We start from the raw sequence: 23,181 nt of genomic DNA, 5'->3' as shown, positions 1-23,181 counted from the left end.
GTTTTTTTTACAGCTACCACAGTGAGCCACCAAAGCATGAAGAAGAAAAAATACACATTTAAATTAAACCATTTTATTCATTATGTTACACAATGCGTGATGGTAAAAACAAGGACCGTGTTTGTTTATTTAGATGAAATAATTTAAAAGAGATTCACCTAAAAATGCCAATTCCCTCATTATCTCCTCACCACTCTGCTGATGGAGAGGTGGGTGAAGTGTTTGAGTCCACTAAACTCTTTGGGAGTTTCAGGGGTAAACAGGATTGCAGCCAAATCCAATACAGTTGAAGTAAACCATTCCTTAAACGTAAAAAAGCAACAGACACAAACATGAAATGCCTCCATGCTTCTCCTGTGGTGTCATCATCGTGTGTGTAAGCCCCTGCATTCAAATTTGACTCGAACACCATGATTTTAGCATAAATGTCGTCTATGAGGAGGATTACAGCAAACATTTAGGCTAAAAACACGGTGTAGATGACCTTGTTTTGAGTCCCATTTGACTATCGGGGCTTACAGACACTTGGGAGACACCACAGGAGCAGTATGGAGGCATTTTATGTTTTTGTGTGCAGTTTTTTTTTATTTGAAAAACCATTTACTTGAATTGGATTGGATTTGGCTGCAACGCTAAAACTCCAAATGTGTTTTATGGACTCAAACACTTTAGCCACCACTACATAGTTGTGAGTAGACAATGAGTGAATTTACATTTTTGGGTGAACTATCTCTTTAACAAATATAACAAAATCCTGAAGGAATAGAACAGGAGAGACACTTCCGCTGCAGAAGGGACGTGGTTTCCTGTTTCTCCTGTGGAGGTCGGCCATGTTGTCTGCAGCTTGGTGCCCCTGCGGAGCGTCAGTGCTACGTCACATGTTTTCCTCCCTCACGCGGCACGTCGCCCGGACAGACCCACCGAGGCGGGGTCGTTAACATGGCAGACGAAGACGAGTCGGCTTCGGAACCAGCCGCCGTCTCTCCCCCAGAGAGCGCGCACGCCGGGCGGCCTCACTTTGTGTCTTTCTCCGAGAGCTTCCAGCCAGCCGTCGGGATGGTGAGCCAGCTGCTTAGCCACCCGTCGTCCCTGAAGTTCGACAAGAACATCAAACAGGCCTTTTATAACACGGGGGCCATGATCTTCGTGGGCATCTGCTGCGGCGCAGCGGTGCTGGTCTACTTCATCCTGGAGGCCTTCCTCCGCCCGCTGCTCTGGGCCGTGCTCTGCGGCACCTTCCTCCACCCCTTCAAACACTCCCTGGCCCGGCTCGGCCGCTCCTGGCTCAGCGGCCTGCAGGACAGCGGGACCCCCGTAGTGCTGGGCACCCTGTTGGTCCCAGTGTGGTGCGTGAACTACGGGGTGGAGGCGATGGGCCGGCTGGTGCTGGAGAGGCTCACGGTGCTGCTGGTGATCGGAGCCGGGGCGCCGCTGCTCTACTTCCTCTACCTTTTCTGGAGCGTCATTGGGATGCAGGTGATCCTCGGGCACGTGTGTGGGATCATCGGGGCCGCGCTGGACTGCTTCCACACAGTGTGGGTGAGTGAGTGGACTGACACAAGTGGACTGACACAAGTGGACTGACGCAACTGGACTGACGCAAGTGTACAGACACAACTGTACAGACACAACTGGACTGACACAACTGGACACACAACTGGACAGACACAAGCTTTTGTTTTATCCCTGAAGAAGTTTCAGTGTTGAAATTACCAGCAAAGGATTCTAAAAATCTACATTTCAGACTCAATTCCAACTTTTCAGTTGGGAGACACTAAATCAGGAGTAATGTGTCCTATTTTCAAAATGTACAGCTTGTCCTGACTTAAAACTAGGGATTTAAATTCGTGATTTACATGTGTTATAGTGTTATTGTGAGTTTGTTACATTTGTGAGGTAATAAGAGCTTTGTTTCAGAATCACTACTATCCCGAGTTGTATTCTTATTCATTTTATTAGACAAAAGTTTTGTCTAATAAATTGAATAAGAATACAACAAAACCCTTCAGGATGAATCATTTTCTTGATTAGTTGATACATTGGTTGTAAAATGCCAGACCGTTGTAAAAAACAAGCTCTTGCACATCTTTTGTATCTCCTGTGTCCTAGGTGTGCACTGTGGTGATCGGCTACTTGTCCACGGTTTGTTTCAAGTGGAGTCCTCGGACCGAGCACTACCTGAGGGTTCTGGCTCTTCCTGTCTGGGCCATCCTGCTCTTCTACATTGGTGAGTTTAGAGAAGAGAGGAAGCCTGGAGAGCCTGCTCAGACGTGTTCCTTCTCATTTCACACTTTAATGCAAACTCTGTCTCCCCCCCCCCCCCCCCCCCCCCGGGAGGATTACTTCAATATTTGTGCCTGCCTGAGTGCAGCAGTTAGCTCTGAGCAAGCTGCAGAGAAACAGTGTGTTCTTTCACATGTGTGCAGTTTTTTTTTCTTCTAGCTGAGATAAGGAAGCTGTCTCTACAGGTCCACTAGTCCAACATACACAGCACAGGCAGAGTAACATAGTAAGATGAGGAAGTCTGGTATATATTTAGCACATGCAAGGCGTGTCGAGAAAAAGTGTTGACCCGTGGGCTTGAAATGTTAAAAGTGACTGGGGGCTATTGAGAAGACGTCGTACTCAAGGAAAGAACAAGCACAGGACTGTTCGTTAGAATGATCGATACTATCTCAATAAAGTTTGTTTTACTATTTGAGCCCACATGTTATGGTCCAATAAGACAAACTAGCAAATGTAAACTTTTGTAACACAGTTATAACCAATACTGTCAGTGAAACTTAATGGAGTTCAAGAACATCAAGTTTCTCCACAATACCGAGGAGACGTTCTCAACATGACTTCTGTTTTTAGTGTCTCTGACCGGCTCGTGGAGAGTGCCCATGTTTGTGGTGGTGGTCGTCCTGCTCATCGTGGGCTCCCAAGAGAAACCACCTGTCCCTGGCAGAGGTAACGATTTGTAGACACAAACACGCACACCCACACCCACACACACACAGAGCCATACATTCAGGTAAATGTTTTTATTATAGAATAAAGAGTTGCTGGTTGGTTGGTTTAATTACATTTGGATAGGGTCACGCTAACCCTTTCCCTGTGTCCAGTCTTTATGCTAAGCTAACTGTCTGCTGGCTGTAATTTCATTTTGACTCTGCAGATATGAGAGTGGTGTCAGCCGTCTTATGCAAGTCTCAGCAAGAGCACAAATATGCACATCTCTCAAAACTATTGCTTCAAAACACGAATGGGTGGAATACGCGTATAAATGACAGATCAAACACCACAGGCTGCCCCGTCATCTGCTTCTTCACTCCACAGTAGAAAAGTGAACCTCCTTTAATGACAATGTTTAGAATGTATTATCTCTTGCTGCCTCTTCCTGTGTGAGTGACTGTTGCTCTCTGTCTCTCTTCCTCTCCTCAGGTGAGCTGTCGGGCCAGGTGTTGTCATTTGCTGCTAACACCTTTTACATGGCGATCTCCTGTAGCAACCTTCAACCAAAAACTGAGCCCGGTGAAAACTCTGTCACAGGTAAGATCATTTCTGTCCATCACTTCCGAATGTGTCTGTGTTTGAGCATTCAGACACAACGCCGTTCCGGAGATTTTAAATTGAAATGTGGACAGCGGTGTTTCCAAACTTCTCAGCTTTAGGTTCTTGAAAACTGGAGTAATAGTGCTGATAGATAAATCAGAGTGGGAGAGTGTGTATATCGTTTTAATGTACTGAAGTCACTGTAGAGCTTTAGTCAAGAAGTGAAATTAACTATTCATTAATAGAGCCATAACTTAAATTTGAAAACAATGTATTCACTGTGTAATTTTGTAGAGAAACCGAATCTTTACTTATTCTCCTAGAACAAATTCAAGGAAATGCAGCTCAAAACACTTTTGCTTTGGTTTCAACATTAGTCTTGGTGGTTAACACTTAGTACAAATAACCAACATCCACCTCGTTGCTTAGTACTTCCTTTCTCTTGCTCTAATATGCCCCCCTCTCATCTCACCCAAGAAGGTGTGCAATCTGTGGCCCCCCAGCCCGCCACCCCGGGGCTCCCTCGGGGCCCTCGCTCATTACCAACTGGCCTCTTCCAGAGAGAGAGAAGCTCCCACAAAGCCAGTGATATCTACTTTATTCTACTGGGCTGGGCCATAGTTCTGGTTCAGGTCTGGCTCAACCTCTGGATCCTAAAACTGCTGCCTATCCCTGTGGCTGGTAACACACACACACACACACACACACACAATATACATATATTGTGCTTCTGCTTCTGTGTAAATCATACTGAAGCTCGTGTTGCATTGATTCCGTAGTGTGGGTGCTGAAGAAGCTGGTCGTCCACTTCGGCGTCAAGAGCTTTGCAGAGCGGACTCTGGCCTCGTGGTGGAAGGTGGTGGAGAAGTTCGGACGTGAGCGAGAGGAGGCCCTGCTGCCTGGACCAGTCAAAGGCCTCGCCCAGTTCCTGCTCCGCATTGACACTAAGGTAACGCCTCAGACTGATCTACAGGTGGCTCAGGTGCAGCTGCTGCTCTTATTTCCTCCATCTTTGATTTCCCACGTCCTCTTAACGGCACACGGAGGGTTCAGGTAACATTATCACCGGCCTCTTCAGTTCCCCTCAGCTCACAGTGCATTTTAGCATCTTTTAGTTAATAGCTCTGGATTCCAGGTCCTGGACTTTGTTGTTTGGACTCACTGCTCTCCTCTGCGTCATTTCTCTCAGCAGCAGCTTACAGCTGTTTCCACAGTTAAAGCTCTGATAAATGCACCAGCCCCACAGTGCAGACAGAAACAGTTTCTGACTAGCTGGTGAACATTGTGCAGTATTAATCAACTTGAATGGCTCTCAGTAGAGTGCATTCCTCCTCCAAGGCCCAACTGTCCCTTTATTACAACGCATTTAAAACCAAGAGATCCAAGATATCAGTCCACTAAATATACCAATTACTTTCCATCATGATCCACGAATTACTCCACTGGAAATCTTTGATTAGATAGGTGTGGATCCGCCCCTTTTTCTGGGTCCACACTAAACTGATTATTTCTCAGCAACTCTGGACTAGAATTTAATCTTAGCCTGAGGCATAGCTCAGGTTCACACTGACTACATTTCTAGTCTCTGTTCTCACTGTTCTGGGATGTAGTTGTTTGTAATCACAGTGATTCTGTATCCCACACTCCCTGTATGGTCAGTAGATTAATCCCGCCTGCCACTCTGTTGATCCCTCACTGCCTGTGCCCAAACCGAAGTCGTGTTCTTGTTGCACGGGTACATGTGATGACTTACTGCACAGATCTTTCTGTTTTTCCAATAATAATCTTCCCAATGTCTCTTTGTCTCCTCCCAAGCTCTGGCATTGGCTTAACAAGCAGGTAATGATTCTGAGGAGCAGCGTGTTGACAGAAAGAAAAAAATGTCCACTGCGTCCAGTGTGAGTGGGTGTGAGTGAAGGCGTGAACACACCGTGTAGTAGCTTCGACCGGCGCTTTACCCATTCACCGTCATCAACCTCTCATCCTGTCTATATATCTGTGTTGCTGCTTCCCCTGCTTCTTGCTTTTATTTGTTCAGGAAGCTACAGCCGGGGGGGGGACTGTTTGGTACCTCTGCCCCGTCTGTACCTTCCATGCTTTAATCTAACTGGCAGGTTTGGCTTGAGTGTGTCTGAGCTGCATGTAGAGGACGCCGACATAGCCCGAGCGGAGCAGATTGGGAGCAGAGGGCAGTGTTTCTGAAAATGCTGTGATGAAAAAGAAAGATTTGAAGTCCGAGTTTTTAAAAGGAGATGTAGAGGAACACTGGTGTCCCAGAAAAACACCCTGGGAAAGATATGATTACACTTTTGGACAAACTGATGGAAACCCCCTGTGCTAAAAAATTGGGCCAAGCTTCACTAATCTTTTAGGTCATGCCTCCCGGGGGACCGAATTCAAATTCAGTTTATTTTATTGAGTCATGTGTGCAGGGAACAGTCTGGCACACAGTACAATGACATTCTTAGTCTCTGAAACCTCCTAGCAACATCAGACATCACTAAAGACAGGACACAAGATATCAGTAACAGAAAACCAGGCAGTGGAGGGGCATGGACACTTTTTTACTCTCTCCGTTGTTCATGGAAACATGGAGAGCCTGTTCAGATGAACCGATGAAGAGTCTGTGCAAAGTCTCTGTTTATTTATTTATTCTTTTGAACTATCTTTTGTCAAAGTGTCAAGTGACAAAGAAGGACAAATAAAAACAAGAACACAAAATCTTAAAGAAAACAAACAAAATATAAATGTATCATTTTTAAATGCAAAGTTCAAATCAGATCTGGCACAGTCACTACTGTTACTGATGAGGTGAGGGGCGGTGACAGTTCACCAGCGTATAGAGAAACTATAAACTGTGAGCTGTTTCTTAAAACATTTACTAGTAGTGGGGTCGACAACATGAGCAAATTATTTATCATCACATTGGTTGGTTTAGGTCTTTTCAGGATATGAACCCAAAGACAAATATAGACGAATGTCAGTCTGATGCTGGAAAGGTTCAGTTATATTTAGATTTTGAACTCGGGTTGGACTTGGTAGAAAGTTGTCATGATATGGTGTCATAGAAGAACATCAGTGTTCCGTCGCTGTGCGGTTAATTCAGGCATTTGACCTTCTCACATGTACAAGCTGAGCGTTGTGGGTTCAGCACAATATTAAATCAGCCACGAGCTGAGGTGCATTCATGTGTCCTCAGGCTTTCTTATAGAATAAAATGATGTAGGTTTAGGGAACAGACAAAGAGGGACTCACAACGTGCACTGGTCAGTCTGTTCACGTGTCCTGGATTTCAGAGGAAAGTTGATAAATAGTTTGTTATTTTTATTTGGTCCTCCTCCCATTAATTAGTTATCTCTCATGTTGCATTAAACAGCGCTGATTGTAAGAACGTTTCCAAATCAGACCCCGATTACTACTTAAATACTAATTCACCTGCTTGATTGTCTCCACTTAATTTTTCGAACTAAAGTTATGTTCATGGGATGTTTCCATGTTTTTGCTCCTTTAATTGAAGTCAGTCAGTGTTTCCAGTATAATGGTTCTTAGTGATGTAAAGCTACATTCCTACAGAACGAACTTCACTCATGAGATGAAAGTTTATTCTGAGCTTTAGGTTTGATTCTCATCGTGCAGCTGCAGCTCAGTGGAACTTTTTACTGACCCAACGTGTCATGAAACATCAGGGCCCAGTCTGATGAGAAGGAGTCGCCCACTAACAGAGTAACTCCAGTAACTTCGCCATTGATACAGTTTTGGAGCATCGAGAAACCTGAGTTGAGAAAAACAACAACTCAAAACAGAATACACACACAAAGATTCGTGGATGTTATCACAACACTTTCAAAATAAAATACACTCAAACAAACAGCAGCACCCGGCTTGGGTGTTTCTCCAGCATGTTTCCGTGTTGATGTGCAGAGACGTGTGACTGTGTGTGTGCAGAGATCCCGACTGTTGCTCCACTCAGTCAACTTCCCTCTTGTCCCCAGGGCTGAAGGGAGAAGCGTTTAGATCCAAAATGGCCTCTTCACATGGAAAAGGACGCAGGTTTCTCCATGTGTCTGATCACTGTATGTTCTCAAGTCCTTCAGAGCAGCACTGACTTTGCGTCTCCTCCACCTCCTCTCTTCTTTCTCCCCTCCTCTTCTTTCTCCCTGTCTTTGTGTCTCCTCCCTCCTCTCTGTGCAGATGATCGTGGGCCTGGAGCGATCTCTGGATAAGATCATCAGCATCTTCATCATCTTCATCCTCGTCACAGGGACGCTGCTCATGGCTCTCCTGCTTACGGCTATGGTATTACCTTTGTTCTGAAGAATGACTTTGTTGTACTCTGTGGCTGACATGATCCACAATGACAAAGAAACTTCTTTTTTTTCCTAGGTTCATCATGAGAGCGTTCACATCATCGACGTCACCGGGAACCTCATCAACGAGACTGTCTCCAACCATCCAGAATGGGCCAAGTAGGACTTTCTTCATATCTCTTTAACATTTGAATTCGTGATTTCTCCCAGGCGGATCATTTCTCATTCCTCTGTTCTCCTGTAGTTGGCTTCCAGAGGCTCGTGTGGTCCACAAGGCTCTGAATTCAGCTGCTACTAACGTGCATCAACACGGGAGAGAGTGGATAACACAGAAGGTTTGGATAATCACTGTTTTTATCTCGATTCAGAAATGAGGAACATGTTAATAGAAATACGTTGAGAGCCAACTTTGCAATAACTCTTTTGTTTTTTTCCCTGTGTGCAGCTTCACAAGATGTTGGGAGACAAAGTGAACCACACGGCGGTGATCGAGAAACAGGTGTTGGAGCTTTGGGACCGATTGTACCACTCCTGGTTTGTGAAGGTAATATTCAGACGGTGGAGGTGTCGACGATGTAAAGAAGAAGAATCTTTAAATTCACTGCTATAATGAAATCTTCCTGAACACTTTCCAGAACGTGACCCAGTCCGGACGCCCCCGAGGTAATAAGATGATTCACAGGCAGAACAGCTGGTTAATGGAGATGCTGGACTGGAAGGACGTCGCCTCGTTCCTGCAGGAAAACATAGAGACTCTGCTGTCGGTGAGTAGGGCCGTGTGATCTTCTCTGTGAGGCAGAGGATTTACATGCACATTTGAATAAACTTTTGCAAAAGGCCAAAGTCCAAGTGGCTGCTTCAGTCTTTGTTTACCTCTCATCCAAAGTGATCTTTTTGAGTTGGTACGATCCTCCTGATAATGGCGTGTTCCCTTGTTGTTCTGTAGATCCTGGAGTCTCTGTGGGTGGTGATGAGCAGGAACGTCGGTCTCCTCATCTCCACGACCACCACCCTCTTCACCGTCTTGTTCCACAGCGGCACGGCTCTGCTCAACTTCGCCCTGAGTCTGGTACCAAACACTGACTGCTGTAGACTATTCAAATTCTCATCGGTTCACTGGGAACATTATTAAACATTTCCATTTTCATTCCTGTTCACCTGGTGCGGTCACCAGTGAAACCAGAAGTTCCAGTAGGGGGTTAACTGTTCACATTAGCTGTATCTTTTAGAGGTGTTGCAGAAGAATAGCAGGTTATTACAACTGATGTTTTCAGGCATCTTTCCATTTTGGCATTTTGTGTGCACTCTACTGACCTTCAGTCACCTTTTATTCTTATTTATTTTTGCCTGTGTGTTCTACTGCATCATGTTTGTGTTGTTTCCTGTGTGTATGCAGGTGATCTTCCTCACCACTCTCTTCTACCTGCTGAGCTCCAGTGGTGAATATTACAAACCAGTCAAATGGGTGATCAGCCTGACCCCTCTCTCCCAGCCCGGACCCTCCTCGAATATCATTGGCCAGTCTGTGGAAGAGGCCATCAGGTAGTCACATGCACACAATCATCTTAAGTGTTGTTTGGCAAACGATACAGAATCTATAAATATATCTCAAGCATCATGTTTGACCGGTTTGTGTTTGTGATGAAGAGGAGTGTTTGATGCCTCCCTGAAAATGGCCGGCTTCTACGGCCTCTACACTTGGCTCACTCACACCATCTTTGGCATCAACATAGTCTTTATTCCTTCTGGTGAGTCAGCTTGTTGGTTGTTTGCACCATATGTCTTCCTGCTAAGCCGCAAGCCAACTATCCCCCCCCTCTCTGAATCCCTCTCTCCCGCCCTGAAGCTCTGGCTGCCACCCTGGGAGCGATGCCGTTCCTGGGGACGTACTGGGCAGCGGTGCCGGCGGTGTGCGACCTGTGGCTGGTGCAGGGCGAAGGCGTCAAGGCCGTGCTGCTGCTGATCTGCCATCTGCTCCCCACATATTTTGTAGACACAGCAATCTACTCTGATATCTCCGGGTATGTGTCTGTGTGTGTGTTTGTGTGTGTGTGTGTGACACCGTTGTTACCAGCTTGTGTGAGTGTTATTGGAGCCTCCACTTAAAGCATTGCAACATTTAGCCGACAAAGTTCAGCATCCCCGTAACTGTTGTTACATCATAGACCAGTATCCTGACACAGCTACAAGAGGAAACTCTGTGAGTGAAATCCATAAACAGGGTCTCCTTTTTCCTCAACCACTTTCATACACTGGCTTGTGAAGATGCACCACATGGAAACCACACAGACCTGATAATACTGACACTTAAGACTCACTTCACAGCCAGTGTGGACACTAGGAGTGATCACAGAGACATTTCTTAATCAACACACGACCTGTCACTATTAAATTCAGATGAATTAGAAAAAACATCTGGATCAAACCTCTAATGAGCCGTTTACACCATTTCTCTTCCTCCGTGCCTCAGGGGTGGACATCCGTATCTGACAGGTCTGGCGGTGGCAGGTGGGGCGTACTATCTGGGTCTGGAGGGCGCCATCATCGGGCCCATCCTCCTCTGCATCCTGGTGGTGGCCGCCAACATCTACAGCGCCATGTTGATGAGCCCCAGCTCTGCGGTGACCACGCCCCTGCAGGGGACCTGGCCTCTGCACCCCCTCAGGTAAACACAGCACCTGAAATACCTGAGACAATAAAAGAAAGCTGATAAGATCTTCACTGTCCTCTCACTTGTAACTTTCAGGACGTTCAATGAATCCACGCCATCCATCCTGAAGGGGACCCGTGAGTGACAGTAAGAAGGCGTGTCCCTGCGGAACGCTCCCGATTGGCTGATTCCTCAGGGGGAAGTGCTGTCCCACCCTGAAGCTCTTCCCTAAGCTGCCCGGCTCTACAGGCGTCAGCCCCGACTAAAGAAAAGATGGCGGTGTAATGGTTGATCTCCCATGATGCCGTCTGCTCATCAGACCAGTCTCTGTGTGAGCCGCTCTCATTTAAAACCCTTAAATAACTAATGTGAGCGAACGCCTGATGCCAAACATGGACCGACGAATGATGGAGGTGACGTTGATGCAAATCATTTCATCTTCAGGACTTTGTGCCTAAATTAATTTTCTAATATTGAGAAATGGCGTAAGGTTTCATGTAGTTAATGAATTTGAAGAGGATCTATTTGATCTACGAGGCCCCTGATTCCAGCGTGTGTGGCCGGTTCGGTTTGAAGCTGCAGCGCTCGGTCGTGCAGCTTCTGTTCTCCCTACCTCTGTCCTCATGGAGCTTCAAGGAGAGTTTGAAGGGAAGGCGGGTTATGAACCCTTCTCACCACGGCGACCTCACCCCTCGCTCCAGAGAACGAGTGGGTGAGCGTTCGATGTCTTAGTGGAAGAAGATGTGATTCTGCAACACTCACTCAAACTCTGCTTTAAGAAACACTCCTGGACCAGGCTCTGTTACACTGTTAAAAGTATCTGGACGGTTAAAGCGTCGCACAGGTTACGGCGATGTTCCTCTAACGGTTACAGGTTTACACTGATGACGTTTTCCTCAGCGGTTCAGGTTAGACGACCGAAGTTCAGTAATTTATTCCAAGCTTAAGGTTGCGTTTTTGTTTATAGATTGAGTGCACATATACATCTCATCAACGAGTATTAGGACCATGTTAAAGAAATCATGTAGTTTAAAAAAGTAATTTAATGAAAATAAAGAATAGGAACCTTTTTAGGAAATAAGCAGTTTCACTTCCTCTGGATCCAAAATCTTAAAATAATTTGTAAAGTGAAACTATCAAACATCTTTTGAGTTTCTCGCAGATTAATCCAATGATAAACTCTCAGTTGACCAAACATTTCCTCCTTAATAAATAACAACTTTCGTCTCGTAAAATTGCGACTTTATTCCCGGAAACAATTCAACTTTATTCTGGGAATCTCTGATATAGAATCATGTTTACACTTTGAGGATGTTGACGAGAGTTTTCTTCAGCACTTTTTAAGGTTTGCTATGACTGTGACTTCTATCCCCGACCACAGGAAGGAAAAGATGTGAATAAATAACAAATTAAACAATAAAAGAAAAGTAAATGAAACAAAGTTGAATATTATTAGCAGGTAAAAACAATCATGATAACTGCGCAATCAGGTAAAAACACCTATTGGATTTATTTGAAAACAACTTTATTCTCGAAAAATTTGCGACTATATTCCCGGAAACATTTCAAGTTTATCCTGAAAATCTCAGTTTTTGTTTCAACGTGTTCCTAACACCTTCTCACACACTATACGGGAACAAACTTCCATTTTCCACACTCAGCTGATCAGTCAGTATAGAATCATGTTTACACTTTGAGGACGTTGATGTTTGAGAGTTTTCTTCAGCACTTTTTAAGGTTTGCTATGACTGTGACTTCTATCCCCATCACATGATTTCATCAGTAGTTCAAACCTCCCACACCTCCCATCCCTCAGAAAGGGTTAGCTAGTCATTTCTCCTCCTGTCCTCCTGTTCTCCTCCACCTCACACCTCACCTGTAGTCAGAGGTCGGATGTGAGCGGAGAGCGTGACGTAGTTAACATCACTTGAAGCTTTATTAAACGAATGTAATGTGACACATGGATCATGGCTGCTGTGTTATTTACCCGATAGTGGGGGGGGTGATGTGGTGGTGATGTGGTTCTATCAACGGTTTCATACTGTGGGTTTCATTTGGTGCCGTTAATGTGATTTATAATTACTGGATATGCACTGACCCAATAAACACTTTCAATTTATCTGCAGTGGTTTTGTAGCATTTTCATTCTTTTTTGATTAATTTAATTAACTACAATAATAAAAATGTTTGGTTGATAACAATTTAGTAAATGTTGAAAAAGGCTCATTACAATTTCTTAGGAGACGTTTTAAAAACCAGACATCTAAAATTTAGAATTTGCAGTGATATATAAAGTGTCTTTCTCAAGTAAAAAATATTAACATTTTAATATATCAATTCAAATATTTAGAGTCTGCAGAGCTATAACAGATTATAAAAGATGCAAATTCATTTTTATTGATCAATTTATTGACTTTACTTTTCAGTTCAGTTCTCAACTAAAAAACGTTTTTTATCTTATGGGTTACGGGGGGGCTTGGTTGAAATGTCAGTGAGTTCATACAAACACTAAACAGGTTTAAATGCAGATTTGAGAGTTTGCTCAATGACAAAGGGAAAACAAAGCGAGGAAAAGAATCAACCAAACGTTGACACCGGTTGATTTTTCCACCAAACTAATAAAAGTTTATCTGAGATCATTGCATCGGTTCTGCCTGAAGGAAAGAAAAGGAAAAGGTTGAATTCGAAAATATAGACTGAGGCCTGTATGAGCAGCTCGTAGAAGCGACTATGTGTAACTGTGTGAATGTGAATCAGGCTCTTCGTTTCCCTGTATGAATGAAAGCTACAGGCTCCCACTGTGTTTGTGTGAGTTGACCCAGATGGTGTCGTCTGTTCTGTGAAACTTTACAGATTGTCAATGTGTCAGCAAGGCTCTGGACAGATGGACAGAATAAACATCAGATCCATGGAAATCCACTGTTGAGACGCCCGCTGCTGGAACCAGGCATCCCGTTTCCTCCTCAGTCTACGAACAGTCCACACAGCATCCCACCACATGAAGGAAAAGATGTGAATAAATAACTAATTAAACAATAAAAGAAAAGTAAATGAAAATTAAATTAAATTAAATGAATTAGTTTGCACCACATGGAGGCTGAAGGTCGAATGAGCAGACTGGTTTCTAAAAGTACAGATCAGTGTAACAGAGGAACCAGTCTGACAGATTAAATTAATTATGTTAAATTAAACCTTTTCTCAAAATACTAATAAATCAGTAAATTACTTTATTGGTTATTTATTGAATTAAACTAATAAAATCCCATTTTGTCTTAGTCTCATACTATAATATTGTCAATATTACATAATCAGCTAAAACTCATGAGATAAAGTAACTGAGTATTCTTATAATCTATATATGACTGAATTTACAATTTATTCCCTCAGTCTCTTAGAGAAAACATGAATGTGTTTAGAGAAACAACCAAAGGCCGCTTCCAACAAATCAAAGAGGAGTTTAAATTAATGAATGTTAGTTCAGTGTCTGGCAAATAAAAAATATGAAGTTGATTCCACAGATTAAATCAATAAGACAGTAAAACAAATCATTTTGACGGACACATTCATGAGTAGATGAATTCACTGTGTTCCTCTGAACACGATTCAGTATTCTGTCTCTTCTCGGAGTTTCCCCTCGGGGCCGCGGTCCGATTGGGCTTTGATCCATTTCTTCATATCAAAGGCTCCACATGGTTCGTGTGAAGTCTGCAGCACATTAACCAGAGTGAAGTCTTCCTGAAATCACACAGCTTTAAATCTCCTTAACGGCAGAGTCATTCATTCCAATCGGAGGGAGGCCTCTCCTTGAAGGAGACTTTCTCTGAATCCACACGGCAGATTCATCTTCACCCAGGACCAGCGAGAGGAAGAGGATGAGGTTCACACTCTGCAGATTTACATCCCATCATCTCAGCAACACAACACAGAGTCTGATACGTCTTCTGTTTTGTCTTATTTCAGCTGGAATCACTGGTCGTCTACAACAAGAAGCTGTGTTAGTATAAAACCTCATTTACTGGACAGGAGACGCTTTCAGAAAACAAATACATCAAAATGTAACCTTACGGAATCTGCATGCAAAGCACTGTTGTCTAATGTGTCCTCCTGATGGCTCTCGTCGGGCCTAATCCAGACAAATGAATAATTCAACAGATCAAGCGGAGGAGTTGGAATAATCCACTCTCCACAAAACATGTAGTCATTCCTCCGCCGCCCAGACTCCGTCACCTTCACACTGCTCCGAGTGAAGGAATAAAGAGGAGGAGAACAGTTCTGGTTTGTGCTCAGACTCACCTGCTGTGATGTGATTCTCACTGAGGAGATAAAACAGATTCATTTGATCTTTCCCTTCAACATGCAGCACTGGTCACAGCTCAGGATCCTGAGGATGGCTCTTCTTCTTGGCTTTTTAAACAGAATTCCTCAAAAAGCCACAAATCTGACTTTAAAGTTTAGAATTAAATATGAAACACATCTACTCATCAGCCGTGTCAATATATATTCTTATATTAGATTATCAAAATTAAATGTCAAATTAAACTAGGGCTATGTTGTAGCGCTAACAGGCCCGAGCCCGTAGTCAATCATACACTGGTTATGACAGAAAGAGTATGAGCAGAATGGAGTTGATATTGTACTAAATACTAGAGTGAAGCTTAAATTAAAATGAAACTGATCTAAATGTTTTGTTAACAGATTCATGTCCCTGCATCAGGGTGATGTTTAGCGACCTGTGTTTGTTTCTGTGTTTTATCAACATGTGAACAGACAAAGGCAGAAATCAACATGCTACTCGTATCGTACTGTAAACTTTTCACCTTTATTTTCTACATTTGGATCAGCTCAGTGTGGAAGCCTGGACATGTCAGTCAGCTGCAAACCCCCCGACCCCTGAACATCTTATACCCCCCCCCCCCCCCGGTGTCACAATCAGAAACCGTTCACATCTTCACTCGCTTTGACATGAAAGAAAAAAAGAAATCTGTCGACACCCTCCTCACGACCGTGTCCACAACAAAGATGAACCAGTGACGTGTCCGGCGTGTAAACTCTTCCTCCACTGGAGGAAGCTGAAATGGTTAAAACCTTTAAGAAGTCTCCTGCTCTGACTCACAGGAGCGATACAGATGGAAGTTTAAAGAAAACACGATGCACTGATGAAACTGTGGAGCCTGTTTGGCTCCTCACAGAGATATGAACAGTGGAATACTATGGGTGAGCTTGTAAAGACAGATATGTAGCTATGGATTAAGATATGTCATCTGCTGCTGCCGCTGTGCTCTTTGTGATCCACAGTTAAACACTTTCACTCCATTCTGCTCTCTACAATGTTATTCTGTCCCTGATTAAGTGTAAGCGACGTGTGTTGATACTCTCGCTGCGCCCCAGGCTTCATTTCCTACTGTAGATATGTCCTCAGGAGAGAACCGAGGCTCGGCTCTGTGAAGCAAGCTTTTTGTACGACAGAAGCACGCTGATCTGCTGTCAGCCTATGCTACGGGCTCTTGGTCGTTCAACAGTGAGGACTCTGAGAGCGGCTTGTTCTGGAGAGCAGGGAGCTGATGGACTGATTAGTTATGAAACCCGCACTGACGCAGCCATCCACACTCCGCTGGAGGGAAGAAGCCCTTGGAGTGTAGTTTTTTTACAAGAGGTCATTGAGAAGAAGATATGCCAAAATGGATTATAGTTTCAGGCTAGTGAAGCCTTTTTTCCTATATGTTTACTCTGTGTGTGTGTGTGTGAGAGACTATGTAGTGCCTTATGGGAGAGTTTCCTATGTTTCACACTACATTAGGCAGTGAACATCAGTTACATATGCAGAGTCCTCTGTGTGTATGTGCCTGGTAGCTCTATGTTCAACACTGTTAAAGACAACAGAGACGGACAGACAGACTAGGGTTACTGCTCTGTGACTCTCACAGGACCGTAGAAACAGACACAGCCATGTAAAAACGGGACATAGAAATCTCAAGATATCACAAACATCTTTTTTTCTATATCACTAGATCTCTGCAGGTGGCAGACGTAGGGTCCTCGTGTTTGTCCTCCTGTTTTTTTTTTGTTTCCTTTTTTAAAATATGCAGTTCCTTGGAAAATTCCTCAGCGAGGAGGTGTCAGTCTTTAGGATGAAATGCCGAGGACTAACACCAGAGGGAGACATACACTGCTGCAGGTCTGTAGGAGGGGCTCTGACACGTGCACAAGACAGTCTCACACATACACACGCACGCTCACGTCCACATGCACTCTTCTTCATATGAGTTCACCAGAGTTCATTTTCAAAAATCCAATACAAAGTTAAATTAAAAAAGAAAAGAAAACTAATGAACAAGGAATTCAGGAATACTCAAAGCATACATTCATCTCGGAGAACACACACCTGTGCAGGCAGACACACAACTAAGTGCATACACTCGCTCATTAGAGGCAGTCAGTAAACCTTAAGTGATGAGTTGAGGGGTGGACTGCTGTGTCCAGGGAAGCTGTGAGTGCAGAGCCTCCACTCCATCAGGCAGTCCCATATTGAGTCTCTCTGGTTAAAATCTCTTTTTATAAAAATCAACAAAATAAAACGTAAAAGGAGTCTTTCCTCTCTTCCCCGTTTGGAGGAGGGTCGAACACACTCCTCCCTCTGATCTCTGGCAGAGGTAGTACCATCTAATCCGTCCTCCTCCCCTCCAGCGTCCCCTCGTGGGAAGTCTTTCCTCTACCGGTGCCCACGCTTTAATAAACACGTCCATTCCCCTCGTCGCTTACTCCGGGCTGCTGTGTGTTGTGTGTTTGTGGTCAGAAGACCTCCGGTAGTGTGACGTTGCGGAGCAGCCACTGTTGGGAGCGTGTGTGTGTGCAGTCTTTGACGCTGGGCACCTGGCTGTCCTCCTCGCTGGCCTTGTCCAGACACTGGTTACTGTTGACGTGGATCAGAGTCAGCTTCTGCACAGAAGGAAACACAGAGCACGTGTGTGAGAGGGGAAGCACATCACATAAGCATGTTTATAAATCTACAATCTAAACAGAAGGATCTTACTCTTATTTTCTATCATAATTCCAATGTATTTTTTCCCCGGCTGTGTTTTTCTGACACCATCTCATTTTGGCTCTCAGTGTGAGTTGTGCTGTGGTTGGACTGGGTAATGTGTCACCGAGAATATATTACCCTCTAAGTGAAGACGATAAATACTGACTGAACTGACAGCTGGTCTGAAATATGTGTTGTCATAAAGTTTGTGTACTGGGAATACACAGGGCTCATTATAGTCAGTTGACAACAGGGAATCCATTAGTATTCCTTTTTATTTAATAGAAATAGCAATTACTAACTGTTACAAATATTAGGGACTTTCTGATCCAACTGGAAGACGACCTTGTGACTGGGGAAAACCTTGTTTGCTTTGTGTTCATGCTTGATGGTGGGCGTGTCGCAGACAAGATCATCAAACGGAGTTTATGTGTCCCGCTAGCCGTCAAAACAATGCTAATGAAAGCAACACAGAAGATAAAATAGGCAATCAGATGAACCCAGAAGCTCCACCAGTAGCTTCACCAGCAGCTTCACCAGCAGCTCCACCAGCAGCTTCACCAGCAGCTCCACCAGCAGCTCTACCAGCAGCTCCACCAGCAGCTCCACCAGCAGCTCCACCACATAATTTATCATCATTTCCCAACGTGCATTCCAACATGTTAGTTTTCCTGTTTCCTTCCACTCACCGCAGGGTCGTACTCCCAGAGCTGGTTGCCCTTGAGGTGGTGACACTTGAGCATCATGACGGGTCCGTTGAGCTTGGACACGTCTAAACACAAGTCGTCAGTCCTGATCTCCTTATTGGCCGTGTAGGAAAACACCTGCGTCATCAACAGATTACAGCTTTTAATACAAAATTAGTTTTACAAGCACTTCTTTCTCATGATTACTTCCTGGACTGACTTTTCCTGTTAACATAAACATTGGTTAATTTCTTATTTTGTGTCAGTTGTTGTTTCTTTGTGTTATTGTTTTTACCTGGTTGCCTCCCATGCCGTGGCAGTTGAAAATGCCGACCTTCTCGTTCTCCTTGCGGGCCATGTTGTCCAGGCACTGGTTGGTCTCCACGTTTCGGATCTGAAACAAATACACAACCACAGTGAGGAACCTGAACATATGTAATTCACAGTTATTTATGTTTTCCTATTGGATTTCAGACTAGTCAAAGATCAATCTATAACTGTCTGTATTACAATAAATGAAAGGGTCTCGATTGTGTGTGTGTGTATGTTTGTGTGTGTGTACCTCTCCCAGGGAGTAGTAGTGTCTGGGGATCTGGGAGTCGGGGTAGACGTTCTCCAGGTACCAGCTGAATGGTTTACATTGGAGTTTTTGTCTCAGAGCACTGCGAGATGTGATGTCACCATAGTCCACTTTGGTCACACCTGGACAGACACACAACAAACACAAAGGTCCTTTTAAGGCTTATCTAAAGAGTGTCATTGGTAAAGGCCACATTATTATGTGACACACACAATCAAAATATCATTGGATTTCAGACCTCACTTCTCAGAACATGAAGTGTTTGAAAGAGACATAAGTGGAACTCCAGCAGAAATCTAATGAGCATCTAATCGACTTTTATAGAAGGCCAATGAATGTTAAAGCCAAATGTGAAGAAATTGCACGCATGAGAATTGGATGGACAGACAAATGGACAACCCGAACTTTTGTATGAAAAATAAAAGAACAGTTTCTCGTTAAAAGTTATGTTTAAAAAATGAGTTTTGTTTGATGGGTTCCCCCAAACCAGCCGATTTACACAACGGATGCGTTAGAGTTTGTGAGAGTGTTACTAACACATCTAAAAATATTCTGTATTCTGTATATGTGTGTGAGTGAGTGATTGTGCGAGTTAATAGCGGCTTCGTAGCATGAAATTACTCGCCGCCCCCTGTCCTGCACTGCTGGGTCGCAACTGCAATATCACACTGTCACTGGGTTAATGGATAGATCATACCTGCCACAGAGATTAACCTCCACACATGAGCACATACACGCACAACACACAAATACACACACACATGGCCCAACTCACCAGGGGAGATGATGTAGAAGAAGTTTTTAAATTCATCCATCCACACTTCTGCCAGGCGCCGGTTGTTCTTGTTGATGATCTGTCCCGTTCCCCCGGGAAACGTGTAGGGCGTCGCCTTTCTGAACACGTGACCCACATGAGAGCACGTGACAATTTCCAGCGTCCCACCGCACTGCCAGATCTGTGAAGAACAAAACACATATCGTTTACTGTACGCACACTGAGAGGCCTGATCACTGAATGGGCTGATCAGTGAGCTCTGCTGGGAGGATGGAAGACACTGATTGGTCGTGTCCGTGTTGTGACAGCCTAAATAAGTCTGACTGAGAGCCAGTCAGGATGACGCCTGACAAAGAATTAGTCAAGTCACCAATTAAGTCAGCGAGCAGTCCAACTCAAGTGTAATGTGTGTGTTTGGGACTCTGAGCCGACTCTCCTGGACGCCTGCCAGTGAATGGAAGAATACCGTCATGTCTATTGGCAGCGGGTGTGTTCACTCACTCTGAAAGAGATTTCCAGGTTCTCTCCACCCCAGATGTCCATGCCTGCGTCATACGTGCCGATCTCCTGGAAATAGTCCCGGTCTATGGAGAACAAGCCGCCTGCCATGGTGGGAGTCCTGAGGAGACACAGGAGAGCAGTGTAAACCAAGATTGAGGTGAGTCAGTGCCACTTAATTCACATGTGGCTTGTTTTCTAAAGGTCACACTGTACCAACAGATCCCATCGGAGTTTTAAATTTCCCAGCTCACACGCCCTGCTCTCTGCTTTCCCCCATTTAGTCCTCTTCTGCTCTGTGGTTGTGATGGCCGTGTCAGTGTTTATGTCCTTCTTTTATCTCTGCCTTGTAAACTGATTTGGTTTGTTTTCCCTGCTGCCTGACTTTACTTTCATTTAACAACTAAGTTCACATATCAACACATGATACCGTGCATACAAACAAAGACGAAGATCAAACACATCCTGAGAGCATGCAAGGTCCTGGTTTGTTTGCAGTATTTAGCGGAGAGTCAGAAATAATAAGAAACAGAGAAGTGGATAATAACAAATATTTTCTTTGCACCGTTACATTTCAAAGCTCGAACTCAACTTCTAATTAAATCACTCTTTTGACACAACTGAAGCACATAATAATAATAAAGCAAAAAAAGCATTTACAGTGGACCAATGCTATGTCGTGTCACAGCAACAATCTTTAATTAAAGACCTCTATATAAACAGGAAGCTTTAGCACTTAAAACACAGTTTATTGCTTAGAAAGCACACTTTGACATTTAAATAAGCACAAACTCTGCGACATCAAATAAAGAAAGGGACAGAAGATATACACAAAATGTTATTTTATGCTGAGAGCGTAAAACTGTAGTTCTTCTTAATGGTAGACTTGCATGTGTTTTTTACATTTGTTAAGGAGGTTTTGTTTTCAAAGCCATTTGGGGCATGACCCAAGAAGGAACTGATTCAATTTTGGAGCGGATCTGGAAAACCAGGGGGATCCAGGCTTTTCTAGTTGTTCCCAGTTGATGCTTCTGGTAATTTCTCTCAGGTTTGTAACTGACAAAGGCCAAATTCAGATCTGGAATCGATCTGATGGCAAGTGGACATCTCTTTAAGTACAGGTGTGAACACACCTCAGACGTACTCAGACCCGATCATTTGGTCTCTGTGAACAGAATTGATATCTGTGTTTATTTGCATATAGAGCAGGGGAGGGAAACGTGATCCCTGTTCACTGGAGAGACGTGTAGAGACACATTTTAAAGTCAGGTGTGACGTACTTGTGATAGGATCACAGGAAACAGATGCTGATACCAGGTCTGAAGAGGGCCACAAGGTCAATTAATATGTTCGCAGGATTTTCCTTAGACCTTGGATAGTTTTTGTGTTTTTTCTTTCATGCCATGAGGAGACTCTTTAAAAGTGACCTCATACTTTTTCACAGTTCTACAAATTACAAGGTAGACGAGTCCATAATAACCAGTTGAGCTGCGGAAGTTTCCTCCTGCACCATCACTCTTTGAGGCCTCTCAGTGTGTGACAGTTCTATAGCTTCCTATGCACTGGCCAAGGAAGAACAGTCCCTTTAATAAGTTTTAAACAGCAAAATTAATTAGTAACGCAAATTTGATAGGTTGAAATAACACCAGTATAGTCTACTGATTTACCAGTGGCTTACATAGCTTGTAAGTGTTTCCCAATAACATGGAACTGCTGCGCGACAGGACAGTGTTTATGTAAATTGTGTCATAAGTGTAAAATACTTCTTAATTTCTTCAACCAAAACAACCAATTTTAGTTTTTTAGGCCGCCTACAAGTCATCCTTGGGGGGAAAAATGGTCAGGCAGAGCCGTGAAACCGGGAGAAGAGTGTTACATAAGATGTATTATGTGTGTGACCTTGAATAATAGCGCTTAGCGTGCTTAGAAACAAGGGCAGGAAGAAGAGATGATAGACAAGCAGAAATAAGCTCTTGATTTTACTTCCAAGTGCCTGACCATGAGAAATGGTGCATGGAAAAGAATTACACAAAATCTCACTTAATCATCTTGACTTGAACAACAGAGGAAAGTTCATTGTATTTTGTCTCTCATCTTATCCTCAGAGCACTTTATCATTCTGATGAAAATGTAATGGTGAAGTACGATTCTGCTGCGCATGTTAATTGTGAATGGCTGTCAGCGACGCTAAAGTTACCAGCAGATGTTATTTCAAATAGCTTAATGACATCAAATGAGTACAATCATGTGTGCATGGTTATGACACTGACATGACTCAGGCCTCATCCCTGCAGCCAAATTCTCTTTTTGCCGACCCAGCAGAGGTCAGAGGGCTGGTTCAACAGCTGCCCTTCAGCTGGAGGACACACACATATACTGCAAGTAAAACGCCTATGTGTCACTGGCCGGCTCGTCCAACTGTGTCACCAACCTGACAGGCAGTGTGCGGTCTCCTTTGCGGCGGTCCATCTCTCTCTGGGGCACAGGGTACCAGCGGAAGTTCAGCTTCCAGTTGAAGCCTCCGTACGTCATGTCGGAACCGGCCATGTACTCGAACGTGTCGTCGCTGATCACGTCGATGATGGGGCACACCACCGTTCTCCTACAGCAAACAGAAACACATCAGACATACAAACACACACACAACCCAGACCCCACCCACACGCAAACACAACTGCATACGCCTGTTGAGTGGTCATCAATTACGACTAAGTGCTCATCTATAAGGTGTGGCACCTCTGGGACCAAATCCACTACAACAACAATATATGCCGTGATGTAACCTTCAGCCATTACTCATCACACCTTCTCAAACCTTATGTTTTGTGTGTCTGTGTGTGTGTTTTTGAGTACCAGCTTGAAGGAAGCAGTAATCGGACAACAAGTAATTAAGCATCAAATAAACACGACGACAAGCCCCCTACAGGCTCAACAATAGTTTATTGATTTTGTTTTAATGCTTGCCAGTGGTGTGTAGATCTCCTGTGTGTTTGTGTGTGTGTCTTACTTGTCTTGCTTGATACGGGCGAGCAGAGGCTCCAGCCACCCCAATGTGCATTCACAATGAGCGTCCAGAAAGGTTATAACCTAGACACATGGAGAGAAGGCGTCAGACAAACACGGCAGT

At 44.0% G+C, this 23,181-nt stretch overlaps 2 protein-coding genes across 8 annotated transcripts in view; one reads left to right on the top strand and one right to left on the bottom strand.

The window, feature by feature from the left end:
- The first annotated feature begins 903 nt into the window (after window positions 1–903).
- tmem245 (transmembrane protein 245) lies at window positions 904–12,613 on the top strand. 3 transcript variants are annotated; one of them, XM_053431711.1, is made up of 18 exons: window positions 904–1,539; window positions 2,110–2,227; window positions 2,857–2,952; window positions 3,427–3,534; window positions 4,015–4,218; window positions 4,317–4,486; window positions 5,353–5,376; window positions 7,729–7,833; window positions 7,921–8,003; window positions 8,089–8,179; window positions 8,290–8,388; window positions 8,480–8,608; window positions 8,791–8,913; window positions 9,241–9,386; window positions 9,492–9,592; window positions 9,691–9,865; window positions 10,315–10,509; window positions 10,591–12,613. In XM_053431711.1, exons 1-18 carry the CDS (start codon window positions 940–942, stop codon window positions 10,637–10,639), a joined length of 2,616 nt encoding a protein of 871 aa, XP_053287686.1. In that variant the 5' UTR covers window positions 904–939; the 3' UTR covers window positions 10,640–12,613. The 3 variants fall into 3 exon arrangements, with proteins under 3 accessions (XP_053287686.1, XP_053287684.1, XP_053287685.1); XM_053431709.1 differs by having other exon boundaries at window positions 908–1,539; window positions 4,018–4,218; XM_053431710.1 differs by lacking the exon at window positions 5,353–5,376 and having other exon boundaries at window positions 908–1,539.
- Window positions 12,614–15,411: 2,798 nt separating this feature from the next.
- galnt1 (UDP-N-acetyl-alpha-D-galactosamine:polypeptide N-acetylgalactosaminyltransferase 1) overlaps window positions 15,412–23,181 on the bottom strand; it is a 38,448-nt gene continuing 30,678 nt past the window's right edge. For all 5 annotated transcript variants that reach the window (XM_053432139.1, XM_053432140.1, XM_053432141.1 and 2 more), the window contains exons 7-14: window positions 23,062–23,141; window positions 22,486–22,656; window positions 20,058–20,175; window positions 19,557–19,737; window positions 18,764–18,903; window positions 18,497–18,595; window positions 18,205–18,339; window positions 15,412–17,430 (exon numbers count right to left, since the gene is read on the bottom strand). In XM_053432139.1, coding sequence (XP_053288114.1) covers window positions 17,284–17,430; window positions 18,205–18,339; window positions 18,497–18,595; window positions 18,764–18,903; window positions 19,557–19,737; window positions 20,058–20,175; window positions 22,486–22,656; window positions 23,062–23,141 — 1,071 coding nt within the window. In that variant the 3' untranslated portion in view covers window positions 15,412–17,283. The remainder of the gene's footprint in view (window positions 17,431–18,204; window positions 18,340–18,496; window positions 18,596–18,763; window positions 18,904–19,556; window positions 19,738–20,057; window positions 20,176–22,485; window positions 22,657–23,061; window positions 23,142–23,181) is intronic.

Source organism: Pleuronectes platessa, chromosome 10 (genome assembly GCF_947347685.1).
Source record: "Pleuronectes platessa chromosome 10, fPlePla1.1, whole genome shotgun sequence".
Taxonomy (NCBI): domain Eukaryota; kingdom Metazoa; phylum Chordata; class Actinopteri; order Pleuronectiformes; family Pleuronectidae; genus Pleuronectes; species Pleuronectes platessa.
The sequence above is the reverse complement of the archived record's forward strand: the minus strand, read 5'-3'. Positions and strand labels throughout refer to the sequence as shown.